This window comes from Delphinus delphis, chromosome 4, assembly GCF_949987515.2.
Source record: "Delphinus delphis chromosome 4, mDelDel1.2, whole genome shotgun sequence".
NCBI lineage: Eukaryota > Metazoa > Chordata > Mammalia > Artiodactyla > Delphinidae > Delphinus > Delphinus delphis.
The window spans coordinates 48,178,255-48,203,667 of NC_082686.1; the positions used below are offsets into that span (position 1 = coordinate 48,178,255).

At 36.2% G+C, this 25,413-nt stretch overlaps 1 protein-coding gene across 6 annotated transcripts in view; it reads right to left on the reverse strand.

Moving 5' to 3' along the window:
- ABI3BP (ABI family member 3 binding protein) overlaps positions 1-25,413 on the reverse strand; it is a 258,654-nt gene that overhangs the window by 105,512 nt on the left and 127,729 nt on the right. For 3 of the 6 annotated variants that reach the window (XM_060010558.1, XM_060010559.1, XM_060010557.1), the window contains exons 10-20: positions 22,471-22,548; positions 20,553-20,627; positions 19,736-19,810; positions 18,822-18,893; positions 18,256-18,330; positions 7,465-7,530; positions 6,229-6,303; positions 5,598-5,672; positions 4,549-4,623; positions 3,358-3,429; positions 2,505-2,579 (exon numbers count right to left, since the gene is read on the reverse strand). In XM_060010558.1, coding sequence (XP_059866541.1) covers positions 2,505-2,579; positions 3,358-3,429; positions 4,549-4,623; positions 5,598-5,672; positions 6,229-6,303; positions 7,465-7,530; positions 18,256-18,330; positions 18,822-18,893; positions 19,736-19,810; positions 20,553-20,627; positions 22,471-22,548 — 813 coding nt within the window. The remainder of the gene's footprint in view (positions 1-2,504; positions 2,580-3,357; positions 3,430-4,548; positions 4,624-5,597; positions 5,673-6,228; positions 6,304-7,464; positions 7,531-18,255; positions 18,331-18,821; positions 18,894-19,735; positions 19,811-20,552; positions 20,628-22,470; positions 22,549-25,413) is intronic. The other 3 variants (XM_060010563.1, XM_060010560.1, XM_060010562.1) reach the window with 3 other exon arrangements.

The window sequence follows — 25,413 nt, forward strand, 5'->3', positions numbered from 1 at the left end:
CATAAAAAAAGCTGAGTGGCATGCAAATAACTACACCACTCACCTCAGCACAAAACAAAGAAAACTAAAACCCTCTCATGGATTTGTGGCTAGCAATGAGTACAATTTACTATTCTGTCCACCGTGTCAGAGAAATGCATACAACAAACAGCTGTAATCGGAGGTCTCTCCCTTTTTTTCAGATCGTTAAAAGCTTGAAGAGCCGAACGTCATTACAATCTTAATAATTAACTATGAAGGAAACAATTCTTATTGGATGAGGCAGACAAGTTGGGACATGGTAGATGTCTGGGATTTTTCAAGAAAGTGCTGGATTCTACTTATAAAACAAACCAAAACCAATGTGGGTTTTTACTCATTAGCTTAACCACAAAGGAAAACCAAAGGAAAAGCAGCCTGTATGGAAAGTGAAACAGAAAAACAGGAGAGTGTGAGGAGAGGGCTGAGAAAGGCAATGAATGACTCAAATCAAAAAGCTTTCGGTGGTTTATTTGCTCTCTTGAACCTTGGCAGGAAAAGAAGTATTTAGCAGAGCTATAGTGGTGGTTGCCATAAAATAAATACATTTTAAAAAGCTAATACCCAAGCAATGGTTTATAGAGAACCAGTCATCACTCTATGTTGCCTCAGGCCACTCAAAGTCAACATGAGTTAGCTTAAGTTTAGGCACAGATTCTGAAGTGGTGATACTTGCTGTTAGGGGAAAAGTGTGGCTATTCTTAGGTGATTAGAAGGTAGAAATCAAAGGAATATAAACCCATTAGCTTCCAAATGATTTCCCCCATTTTAAAGGGAAATGTCAAATTAAGAAATCTCTTTGCTCAAATACCTTAGAGTGATAAGAACACACTCTCCCACCTTGATTTGTATTAATGAATTTCCTCTCAGAAACATTTTATTCCCCCAGAAACCACTAAAAGTAATAATATAGCTTATCATGAATAAATGGTAATAAACATTAGGAGACATTTTTTTGATGTTTTCAAATGTTACCTTGTAACAACAGAAATAATTAGATTGGAAAAACATTTACTTAAAGTTGGTGACCCCAAATGGCAGGGGGTGGTGGTGGGATGAATTGGGAGATTAGGATTGACATATATACACTAATATGTATAAAATGGATAACTAATAAGAACCTGCTGTATAAAAAAATAAAATTCAAAAAAAAAATAAATAAAAAGTTGGTGACCCAAACATAGAGTAATATTTCTCAAGCTGCTTGGTAATAGGTCCCTATTCAAAATACAGCTTAAATGTAAGAGTTACTACCTTATTCTAAAGTCCTCTGGGCATAATTTTAAAATAAATGTACATGAAATCCTTCTCTCAGATAGCTGACTGTCAGAGTTCTATGATTTAAACTGCTAGGGCTCTTGAGTTTTATTAGCTATGCTTCTTTCTCCTAATAAACTCTCTGAGTTAGAATACTTCATTCCATTTCTCTGACTTGGAGACCTCACCCCTGGTCACAGCATCAACTATACTCCCTTTGCCTAATCCATAATTTCTTTCCCTCTGACACCTACAACACCTGGAAATCTCACTGCCTCTTTAAAAGGAGTCATGAGAATTCTCTCTCTGAGCAGTTACGCTTTTCTTCCTTACCCATGTCTTTGCAAAAAACAAATCATGCCCACTTAAGCAGAAAACCTCTTGCTTTAATAATCCTACCTTGTAAATATACATTAATGAAAAATCCATATTACAGTGAGAAATATATTCTTCCCAGAGCTAAGGGGTTAAAGTTTTGATGAAAATAATGAGTTGTGATGAAGTTCCCCATATATAATCTCATACATCAACATTTCAGACTGTTGTAGAGATCCTGGATAGATGGCAAAAACAATTTGATCATTTAACATGTCCTGCAATCCTTGTGCAGGGAATTGTCTCTGTTTTTAATTACATACACAGAATAATCCCTCCCTGCAAAAAAAGAAGAAAAGAAAAAAACCCCTCTTTTCTTCAGCAAAACATCATTAATGTCTCCTGAGAAGTAAACAGAAGTCAGTGTTCGGAAATCAGACCCAATTTAGAAAGAAGCTATAGAACATTAGGGAAATACAACCATTGCTAGTCATGCAGCCCGAGAACTGAGAAGGCCCCCAACAAGGCAGAGTTCTTAGGGGATGGAAAGACTTCTCCACTTCTCAGCTGAAAGGCTACTGTTTAGTGTGACCTGAATTCCAATCAACTTTGGCACTGGAAACTATTTCACAGTCCTAGACAAGGGAGTCCTCAATCCTTCCCACCACTCTATTTCTGTGCTTTCTCTGTGATGGTCATGAACATAATGAAACACCACACAGCTCAGAGAGATGCTATGATAATATCAGAGGAGTTGGCTATAAACGACATCATTTCATCACACTTTCACTCTTTTCATGGAAAGTTATATCAAATACCAAGATGCAAATCAAAAGTTCTTGCTCCAAAGAGTGGCATAAAATAACTTTTCAACCCTACTTTTGGAATATCAAAATAAAGCTCAGGGTAATTACCAGGTTTGGTGGGTGTCACTTCTGGACTGAGAGGGATTTTAGGTTTCAAAGAAATAAACTGTGTTTTACTGGGAGCTGGAAAAATAAAGAAACAAAATAATCAACAAATCAATAATTAGTCATTTCAGTGTCTAAAACCGCAAAAGGAAAACCTATACCTCAAGTGCTATAAACCCATCATCTTGGATGATTTTGGATTCCATTAAAATAATACTTCACAGAGCACCATTTAATGAAAATACAGTAATAAATTTTCATCTTTTTGAAAAAGCATTTCAAGAGAAATAGCATTGTCACTAGTCACCACAACTACCCAAAGATAGTGATTTTTAACCCATGATTAGAAAACCAAAATCAGTGTAATGACTTTGCACCTTATTTCACATTTCTCAGCCACATCTAAATCTTTAAGCATCAGAAAAATGTTTTAAAATTAATATTTACTGATAGGTATAATGTTATGATCTACAGCATAAAGAAATTTTTACTAACACCATAACAGAAAGCTGTTTTGCCAAATGAAGTTGAACTTGAGGGCCTTACTTAAAAAAATGGAGAACTGTGTATAAGACGCAGCTTTAAAAACAATGGTTGCATAGAAGATGAGAAATCATCAGTGGTTTAACGGCTCTCCAGGGTACAGGATGATATCTAAATGCTGAGTTCACATCAACCACCACATGGCCAGCTATCCAAAACCATGAAAGTCATGGAGTTGATGTGCACTACGAGATAATTTAGTACTGCTGAAATGATCCAATTAGAACAGTGATTGAGACATTACAGAAAAGCTGGCATACTGGACTTTCCGTGGTGAAATGAAGTAACATATTTACTAAGGACATATTGTTACCCAGTGTTGTCCGTGTAGGTTCAGGGCTTTTAGAAATTTTAGATGTAATTGTTCCAGGACTTGTGGTTCTTTCTGGTGGTGGAAAGGAAAAAAATATATATTAAAATATTCTAGAGACAATAAAAAAAAACAATCCTCCAAAGAGGAACTGAATGACCTTTTTAAAATCCTGTAATATTTAGTCAGTGTTTACAAAGTATGCAGTGAGTAAAAGTTTGGGGAAAGAATTTTAAAATTTAGTCATAATAGTATAGCTATAAAAAAATTGTAATAAGCAATGGAATATCAAAGCCTGGTTTGTTGAGCATGATTCTGAGTGTACTCTTTGACAATGAAGAGTATCACATCCAGGTTGATAAACTACCTTTACCTCAAACTCTGTGCCATAATATATGTTGTTCCCCTCTCCTTTTCCTCTAAATCCTACACACATTCTGAGGCTTACATCCTCAACTCTTACTTTCTTTTTCTGAGCTTCCACACAGTATTATAGCTTCACAAGCAGGTTGTATAATCTTACATTGCTCTCATTGTTCATGATATAATCTTAAAAAAAAAAAATACAAGCAATTGGAAAGCCAGAGTCATGTCCTCTGCATCTCAGCCATCGCCCTAGTGCAAAACTGAAAACATAGTAGTAGGCAACGAAAACAGGAACTGTCTGCCTAATAACACTTAAACTCAGATGCATGCCAGGAAAATAAATTACAGTATATATCACTGTGACAGCAGGAATTGTTTCTATGTTTATACCAAAATTTGCATGCAAGAACATCATTCACTAAAATTGATCTAACAAGAAACAGCAGCATATTACTTAGAAATGTGGAGGTAAATACGAAAGAAACATGCTAAAGAATTGGAGAATGGGTCTCAAGCGTAGAATAGGGTAGGGCAGCGGACTCCTCTTGTTCAATCTAGGCCTTGTAGTACTTTAAAAAAAAATCTTTATGTATTACTTTGATTAAAGAAGAGTATTTCCCAGAAAAAAAGAACATCATTCACATAATTTTCAATAAGATCTTATTGAAAATGTTTGATCCTTGTTATTTTATATTAATTATTCATCTTCAGTCAATTCCAAATTTTACAGAGAATGTTTAATCTATAGAATCGTTTCTTTTTGTAAGTAGATGGACATTATCTATTTGGAATTAAATATCCTGAAAGGTTAAAGAGACAGTTATTTACCAGGTTTAGTTCTTGGTGTTTTGGGCCTGAAGCGTCGTTTAGGTGTAGAAGGGACAGATGTAGTTTGCAGGGGAGCTGAAAGAAGATTTAATATAGCTTTGATAAATGGTATTTCCCAGGGGTCAGTCAGGTTGTAACTGTAAACTTGTAAACTTCCTGAGGGCAAGAACTGCTTTTTATTTCTTTGTATCCCTAGAATGCCCAGCACTGTGTTTTATACACAGTAGGTGCTCAATAAGTGTTGATTGAGTCAAAAGAAATTAAATTCTATATGAGAATTGAAGGTACATTGTTCACTTAACTGTACTGGAAAGGGAGGACCCTTGTGGGATTTAAGAACACAAGGTACAGTTAAGAACTCAAAAGGTGATTTACTGAACAGCACGGGAGAAGCATAAATATTTGAGATTTAGAGAATGGAAGGTTCAGAACTTCTTTAATTCTATATCTCACTACTAACCTCACCAGGAGTTAATGAACTTCATTATTCCAATAATTTTCTATTATAGAGTATATGTGTTTTACTCTTTTATTCATCTTTCTTTATCATATCCAGGATTGCAGAGCCTACTTGATGCTCCTTATACTTAGGCTACTTGGAGAAAAACAGTCTGACCAAGTGGTATCTAAATATGCTAACTGAAGGGAATGTATTTTAAAATAATTATTATCTATAATTTTGCTGTTATTTTCCAGTGGCAAATTTGAAAGAAGTATAGGGAATAACAAGAAGAAAGGGAATAATACTTCAAAATAATGTATGCAAAGACTAAATTTTTATGTCATACACCTGCAACTAATATAATGTTATATATTAATTTTACCTCAATTAAAAAAATACAGAGACACCAAGATTATGAAAATTCTTCGAGGATTATCACAAGGCTAAGTAGGACAGATACCCCAGTTCTTTGAAGAATTTCATGGTAGAGAATGAAGGGAAATGTTTACTACTGAAAATATTCTGAAAAGGCCAACACATGACTGATTCTTTTTGTCACTTTATCCATTCTTTCAAAGTACACAACTATACGAATGTCATTAGTTACCAGGTGTTGTAGGTTGCATTTCAGGACTGGTAAAGATTTCCAGTTTTTGAGGAACGAATGGTGTTTCACTCGGAGCTGAAAACACAAACACCCCATCCCACCAAATAATTCCAGTTAAAATGAGGTATCTTAAGAGTTTCAGCATGCTTTTAGATGGTGTTACAAAGCACATGCTACAAGGACATGATGAAGGATGAAAAATGCATGAATGTTGTCTTGAAAGCTGGTGGATGAAATGATAATTTAAAGTGGAGAAAAGGTCAGAATGAGAGTGTTCAGTAGCTGACTCGAGGCAGACTCAGTGCATGGAAGAGAGGTGATACAGGCCACAAACACACGAGATGGGAGGGTATGGATGATGAAGATGTCCATGCAGTTTTCAAAGCTTTTCATTCCTTTAAGGATAGAAAAAATATCATCTATTACGGTTTAAAAAGAAAAAAGAGAGAGAGAGCCCAAAATGGAACATAAGATGCCTGCATTACAGGAAAAAATATATATTATATTCAGAAATAGGAAAGAAATAAATGATTAGATGTGATGGAATTAAATGGTCATTTGGAAGAAAGGCATTTACATGGATTTTCTTTCGATGGAAAACAAAGCACAATTTTTCTGTTAAAAACATTACCCAGTGTTGCCCTTGGCTGTTCAAGAGTTCTAGAAGTTTTAGATGGGACAGAATCCAGAAATGGATCGCTTGTTGCTGTTGGAATAAATGTCAACATTTTTAAAAGCAGTAGAAGGCCCCAGGAATAAAATACAAATTCCAGAGTAATAAATTATGCCTCAAATGGGGAAAAATATCAAGAACACTTGAGAGATTGCTGACCAACATTTGAAAACTAGTGATTCATTAGGAGTTGAAGATGACCTCATTTTTAAAAACATGCAAATTTCAAATGTTAAACCATGATAAAACAATGTTTCATATATTGAACTGTTTTCAACTGGTTTTTCTGGTTCCTTCCCTCTGTTTCTTAAACTGCTAGCTGAATCTACTCTTAGCATTCTATTTCATTTCTTAACATTTTCTGCTACTATTTAAAATTATTTGCCTTTATTTATCATGGCACCAATAGAGCTAAGATAAGGCTACATACACACACACACACAAATACCAGACATATGTCTTTGTGTGGCAGAGACCAGTATTATATACTTTGAACCTCCTGCAGTACCTAGTTTAGTAAGTGCTCAATAAATACTTGCTAGAAGGAACTATTGGACTGAATTAAACTCACCGTAGATGGATCAGTAAGTGAATGTCAAACATTAGACCCAACTGAACTTCTATAGACAAATGAGCGACATGATTGCTCGAGAGACGGATTTCTCACCTTGGCACTATTGCCCTTTAGGGTTGGATGACTCTGGTGTGGGAGCTGTCCTGTGCATTGCAGGGTGTTTAGCAGCATCCCTGGCCTCTACCCACTAGATGTCAGTAAGACCTTCCCCAGATACCAAAAGTATATCTAGCCATGGCCAAATGTTTCCTCAGGAGGAAGGGAGCAAAATCACCCCCACTGGAGAACCACTACACCAGGGGAAACTAAGAATCTAAAAGCTTTTTAGAATGACTCTGAACAACAGAGAGATAGGCCATTATTTTACTGTGCCTCAGTGGCAACCTAATCTATCTGCATCTCCCACATGTGGCAGAGTTCATTTACTGATGGATGTGAAGAAATAATCATTCAATGGGAGAGGTGGGTAGAATTCATCTCCCTGACACAGATTGCCTTGTCTCTCCTGTGGAGCTCTAGAGAGCGCACTTTTTCATTCGGCAAAAATGAAAGGGAGAACTAGGTGCAGTATTGTCAGAATACCTGGCATCCAAAAAAAAGAATTGAGAGGCTGGGTGTACCTGTGTGGGGCTCTGATATTTCAGGCTCATCTGATGTTGTAGGGCTTGAGAAAACATCATAAGTGGCTTTTAAAAGAAAAGGTAAAACAAAAAAGATGTTAATTTTAATTTTAAAAGATTTCATGACATATTTTCATGCTGGCTGAAAGAGGACATTTTCATGTAGGTGTTAGTGAGCTTTGGCTGTGGGCTACTGGTCATGTCAGCAACGTGTAAGCAATCACTAAAAGACTTGCCTCTAGTCCTTCTTGCCCTGAACTAAAGGCCTTTATGCAGTGAGCCCTGACACTGACCCCTAGGGTGATGTGAGCATAGTGCTATTTACAAGGAAGTAGTGCCAGCTGTAAATCAAATAGCTTCAAAGAGTACACACATAAATGAAATCAGATGGCAATTTGAGAATTCCAAAGAAGGAAACAGCAGTCACACTGAGGTAATTTGCACAGAGACTACAGCTTAGTCTTTGTACTTAGTAAAAGTTACCATCATGATGTCTGGATAGTACTTTACAGTTTGCACAGCACTTTGCAGGTTGTACAGCACTTTATAGTTTGCACAGCGTTTTCTCATATATCAGCTTATTTAACTCTCTTAACATCCCTGAGAAATAGGTGAGGTAGACATTAGCCCCATGTTATGGACAATGGGGTAGTTTCTCCATTTTCTAGATGATAAAATTGAGATTCACTGGGCAGAGGACATTTGCTAGTGGTCACGCACTGGGACTGTCAAATTCGACGTATTTCCCATTCCATTAGCAGGGCCAGGAATGGCAGAGTTAAGACCAGCACCTTCCTCTTGTCCCATCCTTCCTGCCATTTTACCTAGAGGCAGCTTTCTACATTCCTCCATGGAGCCAAAAGCCCATCTATAATCTAGGTGGGTTTAAAGATAAGTTTTATATTCTACATAAAGAAAAGTAGGGTGACCTTAACAATACAGCTTGATTTTAATGTAGGGATAATTTTCACGTTCACTTAAGAGTTGAATTTGCAAGCAAAAACAGCATCAAAATTAGAAAGTTCCCATTTCTGTACAAAGAGCCGTCACCATGGTAATGAGAGGTATAGAGGAAGCATGAACTGTCAGGAGGCAGGTGTTACTTCCCTTGCCCATTGAAAACGGCTGTACAGAAATAAACTATAAAGGCAGGAGCTCATGGGAAAATTTACACATTGGGGCTACTTGTAATTTAGTGACAGTGTAATGATACTGAACCATTGCTAGTTGAAGCTGTAGGGAAGCTAAGATCAGAGCCTGCGACACAGTCTGATATGCAGAGAGGGTAATTATATTGCACTGCATACAAAAGAGGCAGGAAATATATTTCAGTTTGTGAAGGTGAATCTACTGCTTTGCAAAATCTTCAAAAAAAGAAAGAATATTATGAGTTAAAATATGCAGATATCCCAAGAGTAAATTTATTACCTTGCAATGTAAAGCTTTCTTTAGTCTAGCTACAGTTTTAAAGGGTCAGATAAGAATGACTCATCTTTCAAAGGACAAAAATGTTGGCAGCTGCTGATCTTAGGTTCACTTTAAGCCAATTTCAAATCATGGATCCAGCAAAGTCAGCTCGCTCTAACTACGAGACAAATCAGGAAAACTTTACCAACTTGTATTTAAACCCCTTGTACTAGGTAAGAAATTGTGAATTAATAGCTGACTTATTTATATTTTATACTGTTGCTTTTGAAAAACACCATACTGTCTATATGTTATCCTAACTCCCACATTTCCCGTCCATCTAGTGACACTGGACCAACTTTCTTATATTCTTGTACTCTATTCCAAGAGATGATATTTATTCACCCTCTTTCTACTTCTTTTCCATATTAACAAGGACCTTCCATCCTGGAGGTTCCAAGCCAGGCCTCCATCTTCCCTCAAGTTATTCCCAGAAGACACTGTACTGGAGAAAGAAGCCCTCCTTCCATCATCCTCTGGCAATTGTGACTCACATCTGAAAGTTCCCAACTGTCAGGGACCTCTTACTTGCAAACATTTTCTCAAATATAATTAAGATTAAAATCACATGTTTGCCAGCAGGTTTGGTCCCTGATATTTTTATTTCTGGAGTTTCTGATAGCTGAGTGCTAAAAACACACAAACACCACTCGCTGGAAGTTTTATGTTGTTTGGGCAGCTCTGAGAAGCACACTACTACCTCATTTCATGGGTTGAACAAGAGTTTTTGACTCTGAAGTAATGGATGTCAGAGGATAAGACAGGGTGGAAATTAGAGTTCTCCAAAAATCAACCACTCTTGACTTCTTTACAAAACTCTTGATACAAACAGATGGAAAGATATACCATGTTCTTGGATTGGAAGAATCAATATTGTGAAAATGACTCTACTACCCAAAGCAATCTACAGATTCAATGCAATCCCTATCAAACTACCAATGGCATTTTCCACAGAATTAGAACAAAAAAATTCACAATCTGTATGGAAACACAAAAGACCCCAAATAGCCAAAGCAGTCTTGAGGGAAAAAAATGGAGCTGAAGGAATCAGGCTCCTAAACTTCAGACTATACTACAAAGCTACAGTAATCAAGACAGTATGGTACTGGCACAAAAACAGAAAGATAGATCAATGGAACAGGATAGAAAGCCCAGAGATAAACCCATGCACCTATGGTCAACTAATCTATGACAAATGAGGCAAGGATATACAATGGAGAAAAGACAGTCTCTTCAATAAGTGGTGCTGGGAGAACTGGACAGCTACATGTAAAAGAATGAAATTAGAACACTCCTTAACACCATACACAAAAATAAACTCAAAATGGATTAGAGGCCTAAATGTAAGACCAGACACTATAAAACTCTTAGAGGAAAACATAGGAAGAACACTCTTTGACATAAATCACAGCAAGATCTTTTTTGATCCACCTCCTAGAGCAAGGGAAATAAAAACAAAAATAAACAAATGGGACCTAATGAAACTTAAAAGCTTTTTCACAGCAAAGGGAACTACAAACAAGATGAAAAGACAACCCTCAGAATGGGAGAAAATATTTGCAAACGAATCAAGAGACAAAGGATTAATCTCCAAAATATATAAACAGCTCATGCAGCTCAATATTAAAAAAACAAATAACCCAATCCAAAAATGGGCAGAAGACCTAAATAGACATTTCTCCAAAGAGGACATACAGATGGCCAAGAAGCACATGAAAAGCTGCTCAATGTCACTAATTGCTAGAGAAATGCAAGTCAAAACTACAATGAGGTATCACCCCACACCAGCTAGAATGGGCATCATCAGAAAATCTACAAACAACAAATGCTGGAGAGGGTGTGGAGAAAAGGGAACCCTCTTGCACTGTTAGTGGGAATGTAAATTGATACAGCCACTATGGAGAACAGTATGGAGGTTTCTTAAAAAACTAAAAATAGAATTACCATATGACCCAGCAATCCCACTACTGGACTTATACCCAGAGAAAACCATAATTCAAAAAGACACATGCACCCCAATGTTCATTGCAGCTCTATTTACAATAGCAAGGACATGGAAGCAACCTAAATGCCCATCAACAGATGAATGGATCAAAAAGATGTGGTACATATATACAATGGAATATTACTCAGCCATAAAAAGGAATGAAATTGGGTCATTTGTAGAGACGTGGATGGACCTAGACTGTCATACAGAGTGAAGTAAGTCGGAAAGAGAAAAACAAATATCGTATATTAACGCATATATGTGGAACCTAGAAAAATGGTACAGATGAACCAGTTTGCAGGGCAGAAATTGAGACACAGATGCAGAGAACAAATGTATGGACACCAAGGGGAGAAACTGGTGGGGGGAGGTGTGGTGGTGTGATGAATTGGGAGATTGGTATTGACATATATACACCAATATGTATAAAATGGATAACTAATAAGAAACTGCTGTATAAAAAAATAAAATTTAAGAAAAACCCCAAAAAACAAAAACCCCCACAAAACTCTTGTAAATATACTTCTTTCTATACCAGAATGAAACACAGGAAATGCTTAGGTATCCCTGGTTTTTAAAGGGCTTCTCCAGCTATAAAATTGATAAATAGCTAAGAGGGGTAAACCCTTCTATTTTTTAGACTCTACATGCCATCATGCATTATTGTTTAGAGGCAAACATCTTCTGTCACCCATGTTTACTTTAGTGGGTGACATTCTCCAGCCATTTGTCATTAAGCACTCTTTCTAATCTTGCATTCACAGAATATAAATGGGACTAAAATTTGTAGGAGAAGTCTAATGCTAGTAAAATAGGCAGTTCAATTCAAAGGCTATAAAAAGCAATTTTAGTTTCTTTCAAAAAACAGTAATGGCTTATAATCATGATAACTAAATTTTATTTTTATATTTTTCAGAGAAAAAAATAATATGAAATAAGCCACACTACAATTTTCTCATTTGCTTATAACTTCCTAAAACTACATTGCTAAATTATGTTTTGTTGGCTGTACATTTTATTTTTACTTTTAAAAAACTGATTAGATGAAAATTCCATAATAAAAATACTTTGATATTGCTCTGGAAACATATGATGGCACACAGACAAGGCCTTTACAATGATCAAGAATTCATCAATTTATCTTATTCAAATTCCATGAATATTAATAACTATGTGAAAGACTTTTTTGTTGGACTGTTTCTAAATTTATTATTTTTTTATTGAAGTTAGTTTCTGCTTTATAACAAAGTGAATCAGCTATACATATACATATATTCCCACATCTCCTCTCTCTTGCATCTCCCTCCCACTCTCCCTTATAGTTTATTACAAGATATTGAATATAGTTCCCTGTGCTATACAGTAAGATCTTGTTGTTTAACTCCTTTTTTTTTTTTTTTTTTTTTTTTTTGCTGTACGCGGGCCTCTCACTGTTGTGGCCTCTCCCGTTGCAGAGCACAGGCTCCGGACGCGCAGGCTCAGTGGCCATGGCTCAAGGGCCCAGCCGCTCCAAGGCATGTGGGACCTTCCTGGACCAGGGCACGAACCCGTGTCCCCTGCATCGGCAGGCGGACTCTCAACCACTGTGCCACCAGGGAAGTCCCTAACTCTTTTATATATAGTAGTTTGTATCTGCTAATCCCAAACTCCTAATTTATCCCTCCTCACCCCCTTTCTCCTTTGTTAACCATAAGTTTGTTTTCTATGTCTGTGAGTCCGTTTCTGTTTTGTAAATAAATTCATTTGTATCATTTTCTAGAGTCCATATATAAGTAGTATCGTATGATATTTGTCTTTCCCTGTCTGACTTACTTCACTTAGTATGATAATCTCTAGGTTCATCTATGTTGCTACAAATGGCATTATTCCATCTTTTTTTTTTTTACAGTGAATAATATTCCACTGCATATCTATAAAGACTCCTTTTTAAATTCTTAGATGAAAGACCTCGTGACCTCATTAGGATAGAAACTGTGCCTGTCATGCTCTTTATGGTCTTCAAGGTTTACCCCAGAGCCTTGTACATGGGAAGACTCAGTGGAATTAATAATCGGCTAGATTTCCGTTACAATGAACAAATAACAATGAGTTTGACAGTTGGGTAGTTTATGCTCTTAGTAAGGATAGATGAGAATAAATGAACAGATCCTTTAATTATTTTATAACACACATATGCGTGCACACAAATCTCTCCCTCTACTACACAATTACCTGCCATATGCTTGCGTGGCCATACCCTGCCATGGAAATAGAATCCTAAACACACATATAAAGACACAAGGGGAAAATACAACAGGACCATCAATAAGTAGCTGGATGAGAAAAGCAGTTATAAACACCACACACAGAGTTCTCAGTACCATTTAAATAAGTACATAAAGCTCTCTTCATATCATGGAAAAATAAAATACCTTTCCGGTTGGCCTTGAAATTTGTGAATATATTGCCTGCAAGAAAATGCTCATGAAGCAAAACCAAAGGCTGCAGCTGTAAATCTCTAAGAGGCCACTGTAAATCCGTAAACCATCTGTATACTTAAATTCTATTTTCCTGATCTCAAAGCATCCACGCCACCATTTATTCCTATTTTTTCTCCTCTCTAGGGCTTAATTCAGTCTGGTGGGCCAGATCTATGCTAATCAACACCTCATAGGAAGACAATAAGGTCCAAATGCAGAGTTCAACCTCTTTTCAACCACTGTGAGCAAACCACTTGTGGCCGAAACTTTCCAACCAGTATACCACTCCTCAGGCATGCTGATCACTTCAGCTTTCAAGGCTTTAAATAATTTATAGAGCTTAAGTGCATATAGCAATTTACTAAAGTTCTACAAAGCACTGAAAGAATGAAACACTGAAAATAATTAGTAATGAACTCCTAAAGGGAGCTCCCAAAGTGGATTCTAATGAAAAGACTGAGGCAGGCCATCCTCAGTTCTGTCAAGGGAAGTCTCTAAAGATAACTGTTTATTGCTCAAGGGGAAATAATTATGCCAGAAGGAACTGTCATCTTAGTAATAAGTTACTGTACAATTAGAGGGAAAAGTCAGTTTGTCTGGGCATGCTAGGGGAAGAACAGGCTGGAGAGTTTTCTAAGGATGCAAATAAGCACACTGTATCATCTAGGGTTATATGAAGAAACCATTTTTTTTTTATTTGATTAAGGTTCAAATCCCTCCTGGTACTAAATGATGGTCTTTTAAGGGGATGACCAAGTAAATTAAGGACGCTTAACACTGATAGCATTAGCAAGCCAGAAACAGAACATTGATTTCTATCCTCCTTCTCCAACCATGTTCTACTGGCTACCTTCCAGTAGAACATAAGACCAATTCTATTGCATCACCAGAAAGATGGACTTTTCTGAATGATTGTTATAAGCACTTAAGTATTTCTAAAATATGGCCAACTTTCTTTTAATTTAGAATTTATAAATAAGTTTACATTCTGGCATATAGTGAAAGAGCATATTTTTATAATTTCCTTTCTGTCCTTTAAGAAAAGGTGGATTTGCTAAGGAAAGCTAAATCAGTCAATCCCACTTGAACATACTTTAGAGAAGGTTTAAACGAAATACAATTCCAAATAATGAGATCACAAAATGCAGCCCTAATGAAGGATTGGGGCCAATAGACTAAAAGTAGGGAAGAGTATGTTTGATGACTGCACTTCTCAGATTTCCTAGGACACTCCAAATTCCAAATACTCCATCCCACTCTTGCCATCAACTACTGAAATGATTTCAATATTCGACATGCAAGTTAGAATTTCCATATAACTTTTTATTGACAAAAGTAATACAGAAATCTTTTTAAGAGCATGCATTCTGATTATTTGATACAGAGTATGAAGTAAATGTGGAAAACAAATCCAGTAAACATTGAAGGAAAATGAGTTTTACAAAAGGTACTGATAAACCACGTTTAATGGTTGATAAAGAAACAAGCAGCCCCTGGCATCCAGGTGCTGGTCAGGCACTCGCAGCTAGGCTGTTGTGTTCACCTACGGAACATCGACAATTGAAAAGAACATCAACATCAGACAAGTTCACTTGGTGACAAAGATGGACCAAGACAAAAACAAGACCATTCTGTAACTGTGTGGGACACAAACGCATGAACACAAAAATTACTGTCCTCATATTCTGGCTAATATCTTTACCAGTCACAGCTTTAGTCTCATTCTTCTTTTCTTGCCTTCTAGTTAAGAATTCTTAAGATATTCTGTCACAAATTATTCCTATTTTCAGACAGCATCCAATTCAGAGCAAAGTTTCACTTCCTTAAACACTCCCCAGGATCACCTAACACAAGACTAAATCCCGTAACATCCTCTTACTAACAGATCCACAGTTCCTCATGGTCTGCATTCTCCATTGTTACAAAAAGTAAATAAACCTAACTCTGTTCAAATACAGGTGTGTTCCTGGTGGTCTTTGGCTGAAGGTAATTGACATAGTAAATACAGATGCATTGCATGCCAAGAGAGAAAACAAAATATGTTCATTTCGCTATAATGATGTCATTAATACCAGCTGAAATATATCATTTCTTCAAAAGATGTAACAACTAAAAATGAGACCAATGATTTTATGGACTGGCATTCAAGTACTATCTCTGCCTCTCTCTCTCCTTAATTCTCAAATAATTGCATTAGGAAGCCATGTGAGTAACTGGAAAATACAATGATCATATATGTTGAAACTAAATAGGAAATAGAAACTTAGTGCCTGTGTAAGTTCACACAAAGTCAATTGAGAACCAAAGGGTGAAATGAATAAAAGGGTTGTGTGAATATACCAACTCTTTAAATCACAAGTAACACATTTGATGAATTTTAATTTGAAATTTAACACGTTAGGAAGATGCCACAGAATATTTATACAAGAGGTAGATGGGAGTGTTAAAAATATTAGCAGAAACAAGAAATACTTAATCGCCCACTTTAAGAAACCAATTTTACATTGATTTCAGGCCTCCTGTCCTATAACTGACCACATTCGATGCTTCTTATCTGTACCATGTGAAGTATTACAGACTACAGTGTTAAGGCAGTGCTTCTTAAACTTTAATACTCACACAAATCACCTGGAGATCTTGTTAAAAAGCAGATCCTGATTCAACAGATTTGAAGTAGAGCCCAAGATTCTGCCTTTCTAACAAGCTCCCTGGTGATGCCAATGCTCTCTCTCCAAACATCATACCAAGTAGCCCAGTCATAACAATTCAGTGTTGTAAGGGCTGGCTAGGAAGTTTCTGTGGCTTATGCGTATGCCTGCAATCATACCGACCGAACTGTTACAGCCCATGACAGGCCCACACACTTCATCTACAGACAGCTGGCAGTCGACAGTTTTTGGAAGTTCTCTGGCAGCCTAAGGTGGCCCTAGCAGGAGGGAAGCAGCTGAATAATGAAACTGCTTCCTGCGGCATTAGCAACTATTCATACTCCACCGGGCAAAACCAGAATATTCCTTTTCTGTAATTAAGGCAAAAGGAACCTTTCTTTTACTGGGAATTCCAATCTCATCTATCTTTGTCTCTTTGTAACTCTACAACATTCACCTGCAAACGTATTTTCCCTACCCCCCCCCCCCAAAGCTTGCTTCAATTCAGGCTTATATATAATTCATATCCTAGGCATTGAAATTTCATAAGTGGTTTCCTGGAGGTTTTGGTCAGTTTGCTCTTAAATAATCATAAACACCAAAAATCTAGAGGCTGCTCAAGAGAAACCAGGAAGACCTTATATGCCCTGTGTTTACAGCCCAGAAGTTGAGAGATAAAAGGGACCTGAGTGTTCTACTAACTCAGTGGGTCCCAACAGTCTTTGGTTTGGAAGATGTGATACTTGTAAAGGGCGTGGGGGTCAGGCCAGCTGGGCCACAGTGCAGCAGATAAACCATCACACACGCCCACAGACTAGCATTGTTCCACAGTCTGCAGTGCAGCTGTGCCTCTGTGTTAACAGAACTAGAGGCTCAGTATGAAAGTCCACCCAGAGCCTGGATTTTAGACTCAGGTGACCTGAATTCTGAAGGTGTTCTTGCACCCACATTGAGTAATGGCACTAGAATTTCAGGGTCAGTGACATGGGGAATCAAGGCTTAGAAAGACCTAATTTAAGGCTTCTCTGTATTGGCTGACAACTATAACCAACTTATAAGTGTTTTCCCACGTGAGTAAACTAGGGAGGACCGTAACAGACATGCTTACTTCATTTGATGCCATCCTTGTATCTTTTGCTAAGATCTGAATCAATTACACTCACCAGAGAAAGGATCATTTGACTAAGATCTATGTGTCTGTAGGCTCATTCTCATCCTTTCTCAAACCAATCCTGTGCTGGACTCCTTTCTGGAGGATACCACCGAATGGGGGTGTGTTTAACATCATTACATGAACTTCTAACTACATTATATACTAATTATATGTACTCAAAAAAATCACCACTAGAAGGTTCACAAAATTAAAATACAAATAAGTAAAACAAAAGTCATAGAAGTAATGACACAAAATGGTTTTTGAGGTTTTCTTATAATTCTCACATGCTGAATATTTTCTTTAGTTGACCACTAGACATCAAAGAAAAGACGTAAACGCAAAAACTCTTTAATTGAGAAAAATCTATTTTTTAAAAAGGAAGCTATTTCACTCAATCAATTTTAGTGTTGGAACACAAGAATTCTCGGGAGAAAAAACCAATTGCTATAGTTTACAAAAGAGCAAACCAGGATCCAGGAAAGTAGAGAAAAATAACTAAAATATGTGGTTGGTAGTAAAGCCAGAACTGGAACCAAGGTCCAGTATTAGTGCCAAGACCTGTGGTCTTTCCTCTATATCACAATATGTTTACATATTTTAGGACATATTTTATGTTTACATATTTTATTATTTCAGTAATAATATCTTGCACAAAGTAAACTCTCAAATGTTCATTAGATATTTTACTGAAAAAGAGGCAAATATCTAACTGCAAGGGAAATATTAAATTCATACTCTTAAATCAGATCACGATGGGATTCTTATTTTTGTTACTGCTCTCATGTCACTAAAAAGATCTCTAGAAATTCAATGAGCCAATTCACAGTTCACCTTCTAGCCAGACTTCTAACTGTATATCCAGACATTAAAACACAGATCTTTAAAACAAATGCAAAAGCATTTTGCTTTTGTATTGAAAAAAATGAAATTCATCTAAGCATCAAGAATGGATTATAACTTTACCATTTACTACAAAGTATATGGATAATCAACTAAACAACCTATAAAAATAAAAACGAGAAGTTATTCCATACTGTTGCTCCAATCTATTTTTTAAAAAAAGAATGCAATTACCAGTTTGAGGCAGCAGAATTTTGGAATCTTCAGATATTTTACGTGTAGGCACAATCCATGGCTTTTGACTTGAAGCTACAGCAAAAAAGAAATAGAATTCACTGAGAATTTTTTTGAGAGGATAAAGAGACAGAAATAGGTTGCTGGTGTGGTTAAGTGGCTACCAGTAGCCTGAAATAAAAAACACATACTGATCCAATTAAACATTATCACGTATGAAGAAGAAATCAATATACACCCATTCAGAGAGCATTTGAGTAGAGACTAGAAAGAGACTAGAGTTTGGTGTCATACTCTCACTTTTTTGAGGACGGAAAACTAACTAAATGGGCTATATATGGAATTAATAGATTGATAATTGTTACTGAATTTGTAGAAAATCCAATCAGAGAAATAGTTGTTTTTGGCTTTTTTTTTTTTTAAACCAATCAACCACTTGTTTGTCTGAGTTGACTGAATTCAGCAGTTCATTGAGGTTTGCGTAGATAAGATCCAGTAAACGTGTCCTACAGAATTAAGCAATCACCACCCACGTTATAACACCAGATTTAAGGTGCTGTTATTACCCAAGGTGCCCCCAGGTTTCTCAAAAGGGAAGGGTGTTTTTGCCTGAGGAAATTCTGGAAGGCTTTTCGGAGCTGCAATGAAACACACAAGAAATGTTATGGCTTGAAGTGTGAGTAAGAGAAAAGGTTTTTAAAATCTCAAGCTTCAAAAACAAACACACAAATGCAAATTACTCAGGTAAGGTAAGGGACTGTTACTAGTATATATTTCTTACTCCTGTGTTTCAATGATGGATAATATAAGACAGCTTCTTTTTCTATTTTGTATAATAAAGCCACTGCATTTGAGGAGTTTGGGTTCTTTCTTTCACACTTATTAAACTAGTGTCCTAATTTCTTCAGCTCTGCGTATGTGTTCCCAGATATATTAAGTTTAAACTCAAGTCAAGCACCAAACACATATGAACTAGAAAATGTCTGTCCAATAGTTTTTAAAAATAGAATTTCAGTAACTATGTGACTTTATATTTAAGCTCCCCCAACAACTTTTTTGATATTGCAGGTAAATTCTAAGGATTCTAAGAAGCAGTCTGCAGAAATATCATAAATATATTTTCTCTTTCAAGAGAAACAGTTGAGTAAAAAGATATTTAGGAAAAATATAGAAAATAATTTATTCAGTGACACAATAATGTTGAATTAAAAGAATCAAATATAATATCAAAATATGACTACCCCCAAGAAAAATTACCAAAGGATTTGTCATAGAGAAAGACTCTTTAGGATCCTAGATTATAAAATAAAGAATTTATAACATTTAAGGGCTTGGTATTGGAGAGTTTACTGTTCTATAAGCCATGTGTCCCTTTTTTTCTGTGAGGAGATAAATTTGAATGAATTAGGCTAAGGACTTCTTTCAAGCATGCATAATATTTCCAAGGTAATAATAAGCTGCAGTGTTTAATAATTTTTACCTAGAGTGCTCAGTGGCAATTCAAACCTAGGTATTAAAATAGTTTGCGGTGTTTCGGGGGTCCTTCCCCTAAGAACTGCAATAAAGAAGAATTCAGTTAGAAACTCCCTGAGTCGGGATTTGACGTTGTGGCTTAACCATGTCATGTGAGGCATGCTCATAACAGAGGGTGCACTGGGCAGCTGATGCCTTTCATGGAAATAGCTGGCTTTCCCTGGAAAAAGTTTTACATAGTTATAATTTGAAGGTATACATTCAAATGGCCATGGTGTGGCATGGAAGATCAACATCACAAGTACAGAACAAAATACGTACATGCTGTTTTTTTTTTTTTTTTTTTTTTTGGAGAAGAGAATAAAGCAGGTTAGATTCTCTTGGGCCAAGAAGCAGCTAACTTGCATGACATGAAATTCTTAGTAAAAGGCATGTCACTTCAGGGGATTCTCCTTAAGTTTAGTACACACAAGACTTGGAAAAGCCAACTGAAATGGAAAGCACAGACATAGTCAAGACTCTCACTCCTCCAAGCTTTGTAGGTTAAAAGGTTGGCATTGTTTTTCTATACCTCCCAAGAGACTGGTAAAAAGGGTGTACAGTTAGCATATAGCAACCAGAGCTGCCTAGAATATTAGTCATCAGGATCAAGGTATGTCGTTAACACTTTAATGGAATTGGTCTGAGAAACAGAAGATGAACTACTGCCAGTAAGGTGGGAAAGAAAGTGGGGAGGATGGGAAGCCAAGGCATTGGGGTTACTTTTGTATGACGGTTGGGTCTTTTTTTTTTTTTTTTTTAAGAAAAAAAGTTCTTAGAATTACCCGGTATTGTTTCTGAAATGTCTAACGCACTAGACACAGTGGGTTTAGTGGTTCTTGGAACTGATTCAGGAGTCACTGGAAGGTAAAAAGGATGACTTTACAAATTAAGATAAATGATGAAACAACTCAAGACCATAAGGCACTTTTGTTGCCTTTTAGAATTAGAACTAACACTTATAGGGACTAATCCTTTTCAAGTTAATTATGTTAAGGGCTCCCTGGCTTGTGTCTGAACTGACACCTCCTCCCAACCCTTCCTTTCTGGGTTTGTCCACTTTCCATGTGTTCCAAAAAGCACGTGGAATTGACCCCCATGGAAGCATTTATCAGTTTAATCATAATTTTGGGTCTGCCCTTTTTTCTTAGCACAAAGTCTGCGATATAGTAAGCAAGCACATGATAAATATTTATTAAACAAGTTAATAAATGGGCAGATAACATAATGACCCAGGTCAAAAAGATTTATTTAGAACTATTACATTTTAAAGACTTCTCTCTTCCAAACTGTAGTCAACATGCAAAGCTTGGAACTGGGCTGAAATTATGAGGATTCAAATGCTCAGTCACAGGGTTGTTTCAAGTGCTAGATCAAAGGTAAAGATGACCTTCAGGTAAATAGTTTTTGAGGAATAAGAACCAGGATCACTGAGATTTGGAATGAATTGTGAGCTAGACAATTCCAGAATTTTGTAGGGTAAGGATATGAAATAAACACAGTGACACTGAATAATGAATTATGGTGTTTGCCTAAGTGTTTCTGAAGTGGAAAATCCTGAGGAAGGTTTGGCAGAGAGCTAAGAACTCTGTTGACTCTCCCATCAGATACTATGCCAAGAGAAGAAGTGTAGTTGGGAATGCTTTTCTTGGTATTGGCTAATTATATTGAAATCAGAAAACTACCTAGGAATTTCATTCAAATAGCTTATTCCAGCATCAGAGTCTACCCTTGCTCCAACTCCCATGAAGGTGGGGGATGGAAGGTCCATTTCTCACCTTTAGGTAGGACCAAGTACTTCTTACTCTGTCAGAAATATTTCTACTTGAATAGGTTTCTTGAAATCAAGCCATTTTATTTCCCCACCAATTTTTATTTTCTCTGGACTAGTTAGGAGTCCAAGAGTTTAGTACAAGGTAAATATCACTGATATTTCAATTTATGGCAATTTTATGGGTTAAGAAATTCACTTTAGATTGGAGTTACTTTGCTAAATGTAGATTTGGAGGAATTCTTGCCAGACATTTGTTTCACAGAGCTCTGGATGAAGTGGTATTGCTCTGGCAAAAACTCTGTAGTTCAGAGAATAACGTGTCCCCAGTGGGCTGGACTTGGGCAGTTTATTCACATAAGACGTGCTGAATGTTTGTTAGTAATGGTTGATAAACTGGGGAAAATGCGTACTGCGTTTATTCTTTAAAGGATTTTTACTGAACTATTAGGTATTTTCTACATGAGCATTGTTAATCTTCAAGAGACATTGTTACTAAATGATTCCAAGGTATTTTCATAGATATTAAACTATGGATTTATGAGGGATAATGGCATTTTGCTAAACCAATCACTTGTGAAAGTGAAGAAATGAAAAAATGCTCTCGTGTCTTCTTATAAAAGGAAAGCACCCAAACCATGGTGTTACATCTTAGTATAAAAATATTTCAGAATGTTGCGGTAACAACTTTCACTTAAAGTGAAAAATACATCTTCCATATTACATATCAGTTATAGAATTCAATGGTTCATTTGCATCTGCTGTTTTTCCAAACATTAAAGACCCAGAATCCCCTACTGTTGTGTGCTTATGATCAAAATGAATTTCCTACTGGCTCTTCACTGAAAAAAAAATACAGGCTTGTCAATCAGTTACTACTTGAAAATACATTATTTATTTTCTCAAAGTTAATAACGTAGGGATCTCATTACCTGTTACGGGCTGTGCTGGGATTTTTTCTATCTCTGGTGTTTTAGATTCAGCAGGCAGTGCCAAGGTTTCATTCTTAGCTAAAAAATTCAGAAAATAAACAATTTATCTCACTTCCTCATAATAGAGTATCCAAATATAATTCCCTCAAAACAATCAAGCAACAGACTATTTCAAGAAATCTGTTCTGCTCTTATCCCTTCCCACCAGGCAGTCAATAAATTTATTGTGCATTTCTACCAGGGACTAGTATTAGAAGTGACAGTCTTCAGAATTCTTTCTCATTAACCCTAGGTAATTCTTTAAGATCTAAGTTGGCACTGGAATGAGGAAAAAAATCACAACCCAGTACTTGGATAGCTCTCAAGTCATTCTGACTCATAAACAGAGTTTCTTGAAGGCACAGGTTGTAAGGCATATCAAATGCTCCCTGGAATTTTATATTCAATTACTCCTAATTTTTTTTTTTTAAAAATCAATGAATAGAAATTATCTGTTATTATGCATGGTAAAAAATATAATAGGCTATGGCTCTAAAGTTTTAGAAAAACATGAATAACACACATAGGAGACTAAGTTATTTGAAGATATTTGTGGTTAGGAAAAAATACCAACAGTTATTTATTTGAACCTCATGTTAACATAGATATTTTCTTTGGGTCTGTGTGGGAATTCAGTGTAAAAAAATGAAGTCTGGTTTTTTATTCTATTTCTTTTCTCTTCTGACAATTATTCAGGAAACTTTCTTCTAAAATTTAGGTATTCCTTTTCAAAGAAAGTACATTTCTGTACCAGAATTGCCCAATGATTAAGACATTCTCCATATTCTCCAAAATGCACTTAGGATTAACTTGATTCAGTTATTTAGCACACTGAATCAATGACCTACTTATAATATTTTGAAACAGTCTAGTGGCATGAAAGAATTCATTCATCTTTGAGATACCCTGATCATGTCTCCTTGAACTGATTATAATCAGATGGGATTTTTTAAGAGTCCTAAGGCTGTAAGGAACTTCTTGGGTTTCTCAGCTTTGGCACTACTGACATTTTGGGCTGGACAATTTTTTTTATGGGGTTTTCCTGTGAAATGTAGGATATTTAGCAGCATCTCTGGCCTTTACTCACTGGATTCCACCCTTCCACAGCTGTGACAACCAAAAATGTCTCCAGACACTGCCAAATATCCTGGGGAGGGGACAAAATTGACCTCTGTTGAGAACTACTGATCTAATCTGTTCTCTCAAAGTTCTTTGAGGATGTAAATTTTGTAACTTCTTCCTATAGTTCACATCACTGTTGTAAAGACCATTTTCTTCTTTTCAGTTAACATGGGCACAAAATATTCATTTACTTCTGATGGACTTAAAGACAATTATAAAGTCATCCCTTTCACAAAGATCATGGAAGCAAATCAATTTTCAATCTGTATTATGAAACTATATGATAGATTCCTTGAGCTTATGATTTTCAGGAGTGATTTGAGATGCTAGAAATAGGCGTCACAAGTGCTAGTGTACTTGCCATAGCTATCAGTCAAGTGTGTGTTCTGAACTGCTGTGCTCATGAAGCTGTACAGCATGTTTGTACAACAGAAATGTTTAATACCATTGTTCAAATTAATTTAGCAGGACATAAAGAGAAGGGACTCTTTCTGGAATAACTAAAAAAATAAACAGATCCAGTAAAATTTTATGATAAATTCTATTTTTTAGATTTCTAAATCTCATCAACATTTTTTTTCCTTCTTCTTTTGTAGTCACAGCTTTGGTTTAGAACCACTGTGAGTGTTAGCACAGGAAAAACTGTTCAGATTACAAATTTTGATGAGCTCTAGTCCTGTTATTTTCAGCATGTACCACAGGAAGATTTTTTTTTTAATGTAATTTTTTTCAACGATCTCTTCTTTTTCAGTGTCCTCTTCTCCTTCAGGATTATTTTTACTAATCCTTTCCCTCCTGTGTAATATCCTACACTCTTGGTGTTTCCCTGGCTGACTAGGACTGTGTATTTATTTATTTTAAAAAATTATTTATTTATTTTAACCTCCAGGTTCTAGACTTTCAGGCAATGCTCTGAATTGCTTTGCTTTAGCTCCTTATGCATGCTCTTACAGGGTAATACCATTAACCTAAAATTAGGCTGCTAATGAAGAAAAACAGTAAACTACCTTCCCAAGAGGTATTTGTATTCTCTACCCATCACTAATTCCTTATAGAGGCATACCGTATTTCTAAACATGGCTCTTCGGGTGTGAGAGAATTGATTGAAGGGAAAGAACTTGAATGGGGACTCTCTGTGACTCCTATCAAGCCATGAGCATTCACCTACACTATCTATGTACAACTGGTCTTGGCAACAGCAGAGTAAAATGCCATTAGAACATAGCCTAAACCCCAGGAAATTCCTTTTCCTCTCTGATTCTTCTTACTGTTTTTCAACACAGTTGTTTCCTTTCATTATTGGCAGGCTAAGTCTTGGCTTTGGCAAACCCTTTTCATGTCCCCAGGAGGTGTGTGTATTACTAGCTTTCTTGTTTATTTCTCTCATTATTCATACCATGTGTTCTTAGAACAAAAGTTATTAATTTCTTGATGTCCCACATTGGGTCCTGCTGGAATGAGAATATTATTTTTAGGATTTAACCTCTTGTACAGGACTTTTCTGAATTGCAGTGGTAAATAACTTCAGGAAAGTTTATTTCTCCTTCATTGGTATAAAGAACTGTTTATGCTCACACTCTTCATAAAAACCAGTAAATCTAAAATGTAGTTTGTAACATAGTCTAAAATGGTACATTCAGTGGGTTTACTGGACATCTTCAAACATACTGCCTATCAGTCTCTTCAATGTGTAAGAAATTCACCATGTATTCAATTTAAGATAGGTGCTTCCCTAGAAATAAGTTTTAAAATACATATACTATCTGCATTTTAATTTGTCTT